Here is an 8,343-nt window from a genome sequence, read left to right as displayed (position 1 = left end):
GTACAAATGACAGATCCGCTGATGCACTGCCCTTTTATACCTTGTTTATGCAATACTACCATTACCTGTATACCTGTATATGTGCATATCGCTATCCCACTACTTTTGTCACCCCAGTGTAATTTATATTTCAGGCATAACATTCTTAAGGATATGGGGTAATTATAAATGATGGAAAAATTGTAATTTTTTAAAAAACTTTATTAATTTCTATAGTCTTTCCTGATTACATTGATATATACATTATAGGGTTTCAAATGAAAAATGACCTATATATACCAAATTTTAAAGTTATGGTCATGTATGTCATCATGCCCCCTTTATTTCTGTTACAGAAACCAGTATTATTTCAGAAAGAACTGTGAACATTATACTTATGATACATTTTATATGTTGGCAATGGTCCAGGTTTCTAGTGACTGTAAATGATTATCTTTGCTAGTATTTACTTTTGTTTCACTGAAGCAGTTTGTTCATGTCTTACTGAATGTTTGTTGCCCAAGTGCTACATGTATTTGTGGAAGTACATATCCTTTTGCGTGCAATAAATACAAACGATGCCACGCATCAAGAAATTCAATAAAAGGAAATTCCGTGGTAACCAGTTCACAAACAAAGCAATCCACACTGTTGAAAGTAACCTATGTATCAGTTCTTCAGCGAAGAAACTCCCACATAACACACCTCCTGGTGATTCAAATTTTTTTTGTTAAAAATGGTGCTTTTTTTAGTGGATTTGTTGTTGCTGATGTGGGCACTTTATCTTCTTTGATAAAGGAAGTGGCAAAATGTAAACAATGTGATGGTGTAAGCTGTGTGGAAATAACTGAACAACAAAGTAGCAGGAAGGGTTTAGCGTCAAAATTAGTTGTTCTGTGTAGATCCTGCAATAAATCTAACTCGTAAATGACTTTGAACATTGTGCATAATGGTTTGATGGACCTTTCTCCTCTTCCCAGTAGGTTCAGCAAGTACATGAAAATACTTTTAGGTGCCTTGATAGTTGTGTCTAAAGCATCTATGAAATGGGCAGTAGAAGAAACTGTAAATATTAGTGGAATGACAGATACTACTGTTGCACTTGATGGGACATGGCAACGTCGAGGACATCATTCCTTGAACGGTGTTGTAAGTCCTTCTTCTCTGGAGAAAAGCTGTTGATGTTGAGTGCTTATCCAAGTACTGCCACACCTGCCATTGTAACACTGAAGGACATATTGAACATCAGTGTTCTAAGAATTGTGATGCTTACAGTGGAGATATGGAGTATGATGGAGATCTAAAAATATTTCAGAGGTCGGTGCCCGTTTATAACGTTAGATATATGAAGTACCTGCCCAATGGGGACTCTAAGGCTTTCAATAAAATTAATGAGTTCAATGTTTATGTTGAGACCTTGGTAACAAAACTGGAGTGTTGTGGACATGTGCAAAAGAGGATGGGTGCTAGATTGAGGAAGCTATGAAGATAAATGAAAGGAAAGTTGCTATCTGATGGAAAATCTCTGTCTGGAAGAGGCAGATTGACAGAAACTGAAATAGACCCTCTATTATGGACTGACCATTAGACGAACTGCACCTCTGAATGATATTACAGCAATGAGAAAAGTTGTATGGGCCACCTGCTTTCTTTAGTTGTCCACAGATGACCACCCTGTTCACAGACTTTGCCCTAAAGGAGCAGATTCTTGGTGTGGTTACCAAAAAGCAAAAGAAAGCGGTCAAATATAGCTTCATAAGCATTCTCTTCAATCAGCCTTTTATGAATGAAATAAAAACCTATTTTTGGAGACCTGAGTGACCCTATTTTGCTTAGTAAATGTCTTCATGAGGGCACCCAGAATACGAATGAAAGTCTCAACCATTGCATGTGGGAAAGATTACCCAAGAATGTTTTTGTAGGACTAAATACATTAAAAGTTGCTGTACTAGATGCAGTGATGTGTTTCAATGATGGAGCGATAGGAAGGTTGGAAGTCCTGAGAAATTTAGGCATAAAATTTGGCTGTAATATGGAAGATAAATTGCTTGCGTGTGACAGACAATGGATGCATGAAGCTGAAAGATTCACTCTTCAAGTTACCAAAGGACCAAGAAGTGCTAAAAGGAATGGAAAGAGGAAGCTTGAAGATAAAGAAATGATGCAGGACGAAGACTGTGCTTCAGGAATGTTCTGAGGCACAGTTTAATTGGACTCATATCTTCATTCGCGATTTCTCGCAAGTTGTATTTTTCAGAATTCAGGTACAAATATCTTCTAAAGTTTATATAGTATTGCTCTAATTTTTTCTTGTAACTTACAATAGTCCATACTTACGTAGTAGACCTAAGCTTTATTAAAGAATCAACTAAATTGTAGAAAAATAACATTTTTATTATGAAAAAAATCATAAAAATTAAAATTATATATAAAAACAAAGATGAGGTGACTTACCGAACAAAAGCGCTGGCAGGTCGATAGACACACAAACAAACACAAACATACACACAAAATTCAAGCTTTCGCAACAAACTGTTGCCTCATCAGGAAAGAGGGAAGGAGAGGGGAAGACGAAAGGAAGTAGGTTTTAAGGGAGAGGGTAAGGAGTCATTCCAATCCCGGGAGCGGAAAGACTTACCTTAGGGGGAAAAAAGGACAGGTATACACTCGCACACACGCACATATCCATCCACACATAAGGTGTCTGTATGTGTGGATGGATATGTGCGTGTGTGCGAGTGTATACCTGTCCTTTTTTCCCCCTAAGGTAAGTCTTTCCGCTCCCGGGATTGGAATGACTCCTTACCCTCTCCCTTAAAACCCACTTCCTTTCGTCTTCCCCTCTTCTTCCCTCTTTCCTGATGAGGCAACAGTTTGTTGCGAAAGCTTGAATTTTGTGTGTATGTTTGTGTTTGTTTGTGTGTCTATCGACCTGCCAGCGCTTTTGTTCGGTAAGTCACCTCATCTTTGTTTTTATATATAATTTTTCCCACGTGGAATGTTTCCTTCCATTATATAAAAATTAAAATGTAAGATGTGATATTTTTTTATCCTTGTACTATATATGATAGGTGGAATTAAATAGATCTAGTACCTCATCCATCATGTCATGCATATCTGGTAAAAATTTGGTCTCCTTCAAATGTATGACATTGGATTAAATGGTACCTCAATTTGAAAAAGCATTTTGGAAAGAAAACTGCAATTTCTTTGTAATTTTTTAATAACCCTAAGCACGTTCAAAAATATTCAAAATACTTCTAATTTGTTTAGAAAGTGTGCTGCATTACCTGATATCAACAAAAAACTCTGTAAAACATATACATTATAAACAGTGCCTGAAAGAAATAGGTGTTGATTTTTACATCATATTGAGGCGAAAAAGTACCCTTTGTCCTTAAGACATTTATAAGGTGTTTCCCATCTGGATTTAGTATCTGCATCAGGAAAAACTTTTCTTTCAGTTGTGCTCCTGCTGTCCTTGTTTATTTTTGAGGGATCAGGTTTGTTGGTGCAATAAGTCTGACCTGACCACTAGTCACACCACAGGTAATGGTGAGTTGACAGAAAATTAAAATTTGCAAGTATCTCGATTGGCCATCACATTACTATCATTTGTAACATTTTATATCAAGTGAAATGGTAAGAAAAGTGCTGCATGCAAGTATATATTTTATGTTGAAAGGAGGTTTAGTTCTATTATAATAGCTCATCATGGAAACCAGATGTCTGGTTTGTTTTATGCAAGTTAATCAATCAGTGATAGCCTCAAATGCCAGTTCTCTAAATTTTCTCAATAGTGTTCCTCAAAAAGAAAGCTGCCTTCCCTCCAGGTATTCCCATTTGAGTTGCCAAAGCATTTCTGTAAAGCTTGCGTGCTCTTCGAACATACCAGTAACAAATCTAGCAGCCACCTCTTATCTGCTTCACTGTCTTCCTTTAATCCGACCTGGTGCAGATCCCAAACACTCAAGCAGTGCTCAAGAATTGGTCACAGCAGCATCCTATATGTGGTCTTCTTTACATATGAACCACACTTTCTGAAATTCTCCCAATAAAATGATGATATTAACCATGCACCTTCCCTACCACAATCTTCACATGCTTGTTCCATTTCACACAGTTTTGCAATGTTACACCCAGACATTTAAATGACATGATTGTGACAAGGGGGACAGCACTAATGCTGTGTCCAAACATAATGGGTTTGCTTTTTCTACTCATCCTCATTAACTTACATTTTTCTTCATTTAGAGCCAGCTGCCACTCATCCACAAAGTAGAAATTTTGTCTAAGTCACCTTGCATTCTCCTACAACCACTAAATGATGACACCTTTCCATGCGCCACAGCATCATCAGTAAACAGTCACAGATTGCTGCTCACCCTGCTTGTTAGATCATTTATGTATACAGAAAATAATAGCGGTCCTATCACACTTACCTGGGGCTCTCCTGACGATACCTTGTCTCTGATGAGCACTCACTGTCGAGGACAACATACTGGGTGCGATTACTTAAGAAGCCTTGGAGCCACTGACATACCCATTAACAGTCTGCAGAGGGCCACCATGTCAAATGTTTTCTGGAAATCTAGAAGTGTGGATTCTGCCTCTTGCCCTTTGTCTGTAATTTGCAGTATATTCTGTGAGAAAAGGGCAAGCTGAGTTTCACATGAGTGACGCTTTCTAAAACTGTGCTGATTCGTGGACATAAGATCCTCGGTGTCAACAAAATTTATTATATTCAAACTGAGAATATATTCAAGGATTCTGCAGCAAACTGATATTAAGTGTATTAGTCTGTCATTTTGTGGATCCATTCTTTTACCCTTCTTATGTATAGGAATTAGCTGCACGTTTTTCAGTCTCTTGGCACTTTGTGTTGGTTGAGAGATTCTTGATAAATGCAAGCTAAGTAAAGAGCCAATGCCATAGAGCCCTCTTTGTAAAAACAAACTGAGATTTTGAGATTCATGATAAATACAAGCTAAGTAAGGGGCCAATGCTATGAAATACTCTTCATAAAACTGAATTGGAATTCCATCCGGACCTGGTGACTTATTTGTTTTCTACTCCTTCAGTTGTTTCTCTACACCAGGGATGCTAATTACTACATTGTCCGTACGAAAGTCTGTTTGATGGTCAAATGATGGTATGTTTGTACAATTGTGTGAATGATTTCTTAAAAGCAAAACTTAAAATTTAGACTTTCATTTTGCTGTCTTCAACTGCCACACCAGACTGGTCAATGAGTACCTGCACGGAATCCTTAGACCTGCTTAGCAGTTTTACATAGGACCAGAATTTTCTCAGGGTCTCAGCCATATCTTTTACTAAGTTATGATAGCGGTAGTTGTTGTAAGCTTCCCACATACCGTATTTACTCGAATCTAAGCCGCACTTTTTTTCCGGTCTTTGTAATCCAAAAAACCGCCTGCGGCTTAGAATCGAGTGCAAAAAAGCGAAGTTTTGAAAAATGTTGGTAGGTGCACCACAACTAACTTCTGCCGTCGAATATATATAGCGCTACACAGGCATGCTTTGTAGGCACAGAGATAAATACTGGTGCCAAAACCTCTGCGTCAGTAAATAAATTTAAAAAAAAGGTGGAAGACGAGCTTTTTGTTTCTCCGCCCCAAGTTTCGACCACTACATTTTCATACATTATCCAATGAAGTAAATACAAATTCTGTATTGTTCATCTTCAAATGTAGCAGAATTTCAATGTACTACGAAAATCCGACTGGCAAGACTGTTAGGGATGTTTGTCAATATGGCCAACTCTACGTTCTGAATTTTTTCCTACCTGTGAGAAGAGATGGTTGCTAATAGGAACCTGATGAAATGTGAATCACATGCAGTACTATCTTCACCATAAGAATAATACGAATATAAACATTTTGCCATGTGTTCTTTCATGTTTGCTGCTATCTCATTTAAATCCTGTCTGCCTAATAAACTACGAAACTTGAGTGAGAAAACAGCAAACACGGAAGAATATACGTATCGTGTCATGTTTATATTCATATTATTCTTATGCCTAATAGTGATACAGTCAGAAATGAAGCAAGGCAACTGAGTAGATTTTTAAATCTAAGATGACTAATTTCTGTGCAGAATTTGATGTACTAAAGAAGCGGCCGCAAAAATTTTCAAACGGAGAAAAATTTTCGCCTAACTCTCATTCAGAACATGTTCTATCATACGCAGTCTATTATTTGGTTCTTGTTGATCATTGTCAAAGAAAGTAGCAGTGTAAGTAACAACAAATAGCAGTCTCTTGCCATTGTTTCGCTAATGAGACAATTCCTCTCCTCCCCTTTTTTTTTTTTTTTTTTTTTTAAAAAAAAAATTGTAAGCAGCGGTAGCACGCACAAAAGCAAGCCATGCCGTGAGCGGCGACACGCCATAAACACGCACTATCAGAATGCGACAAACAATGCATGACGCAGTACAGTAATGCATTTTCAGCTTAGAGTGACGTAAACATCTATAACAAATAAAACAGCACTTATCAGATCAAAGCAAAATAAGCAATCGATTCAAACCAGACGAAGCACGTGAAAAAGGAAGGGTACCCGAATAAATACAGAGGGAGCACCTGATGCATAGCAATGGCTACCTGGTAAAGCTTAACTGCTAAAATTACGACTCGAACCAAACTACTGTATCGTCTTCCATTCGACCTAAATTGGGTCTCATATTACAATGGACCAACTTTGTTTCGATTTGGAGGTGCGGCCTAAAACTTTTCTCTCCCCTTGAATTTCGAGTCTCAAATTTCTGGTGCAGCTTAGATTCGGGAATTTTTTTTTTTTTTTTTTCCTTTATTTCGAGTCTCATTTTTCAGGTGCGGCTTAGATTCAAGTAAATACAGTACATCTTATCACAGACGCACAAATCTGTGCTAACCTTTGTCTTTCATCATTTGCTCATTCATTGTTAAACCATGGTGGATCTTTTTCATCCTTAATCCATTTACCAAACACACTGTTCTCCAGACCATGAGTTACAATCTACAGAAACTGAACAGTACAGAAACTGAAAATTTCATTAAACAAAGTAAGAGTCTCACCTTTGTGTTGGCACAAGAGCCACGTCGACTGCGATAGCCAGGGAGCTGTGAGCCGAGATCAAGTGAAGTAAGGCTACCCCTGTGGTTAAGCTCTATAACCAGGCTGAGTCGTTCCATGCTAATAGACACCTCCTTCTGAGGGTCACGGTCTGCTGTGTTGCCTTCTTTGTCCTGTAGTGTAGCTGCAGCAGCTTCATCAGCCTCTGGTGAAAGAAAAGTATGGGCATAGCTTTAAATTTGTTTCAATGTCTTATATTAGTGTGTTTTATATTAGATTAGTGTTGTCCGCAGCTCGTGGTCTCGCGGTAGCGTTCTCGCTTGCCGAGTATGGGGTCCAGGGTTTGATTCCCGGCGGGGTCAGGGATTTTCATCTGCCTCGAAATAACTGAGTGTTGTTGTGTCATCTTCATCATCATCATCATTCAACCCCATTATTGTTGGAGGAAGGCAAAGGCAAACAACATCCACTAGGACCTTGCCTAGTATAGTACGGCGGTGTGGGTCTCCCGCATTGTCCCCTATGCTCTGTTATGGAGTATGGGATTTCATCATCATCATCATCATCATCATATTAGTGTTCTTAACTTGACTAAAGGAAGGGAGTTGTTAATGGGACACAAAGTGAAGCATTAAGGAACAGACAAATTTATTGCTAATGGAAGGAAATGTGAAGGGAGAGGAGTTAAAAATTGTAAAGTGAGACCAAATTTCGACTACTGTAAGCAGGCTCGAGCGGATGCAGGTTGCAACAATTATGCTGAAATGAAGAGAACTGCACAGCATAGACTAGCGTGGAGAACTATGTCCAATCTTTGGACTGAAGACCACAAAAACAACCACATCTGTGTCATTTGTACAGCTATCACATGAATTACAAAAACCCTAAAATATTGCAAAAATAATTGCACACTCTGTACACACATTATTTCATTATTTAAAAGGCTGGTTCTCCACTATTAATTCATTTCACTATCTTGGATATTAAAGAAGCTAGTTGGAATGACTGAAGTCTTCAATGCGTTTGAAAAAGAAACATAAGCAGGGTATTCAAGGAATGGTTTCATAGTCAAAAATCCTATTGTAAGTATTTCTAGTTGCTGTACTTCAGTGAATGGAGTATCATTAAGGTCACACAGAATTTTGGTGTTATTAAGCAGTCTATATTAGTGTACCAGACATGCAAAATGCATCAAAGTATCTCTTTTCTCAGGCCTTTAATCACAAAGCAGTGAGACAGATTATGTTAACCTCAAATAATTGGCCACTAGTTCCAATGAATTCTTTTTAAC

At 38.0% G+C, this 8,343-nt stretch overlaps 1 protein-coding gene across 1 annotated transcript in view; it reads right to left on the bottom strand.

Annotated features, from left to right (window-relative positions):
- Positions 1–6,995: 6,995 nt before the first annotated feature.
- LOC124778248 overlaps positions 6,996–8,343 on the bottom strand; it is a 123,696-nt gene continuing 122,348 nt past the window's right edge. Inside the window, exons 12-13 of the mRNA XM_047253630.1 lie at positions 7,055–7,255; positions 6,996–7,004 (exon numbers count right to left, since the gene is read on the bottom strand). Of these exons, the coding sequence (XP_047109586.1) occupies positions 6,996–7,004; positions 7,055–7,255 (210 nt within the window). The remainder of the gene's footprint in view (positions 7,005–7,054; positions 7,256–8,343) is intronic.

The sequence above is a fragment of the Schistocerca piceifrons genome, chromosome 1 (genome assembly GCF_021461385.2).
Source record: "Schistocerca piceifrons isolate TAMUIC-IGC-003096 chromosome 1, iqSchPice1.1, whole genome shotgun sequence".
Taxonomy (NCBI): domain Eukaryota; kingdom Metazoa; phylum Arthropoda; class Insecta; order Orthoptera; family Acrididae; genus Schistocerca; species Schistocerca piceifrons.
Note: the sequence above shows the minus strand (reverse complement) of the source record. Positions and strands in the feature narration are given on the sequence as shown.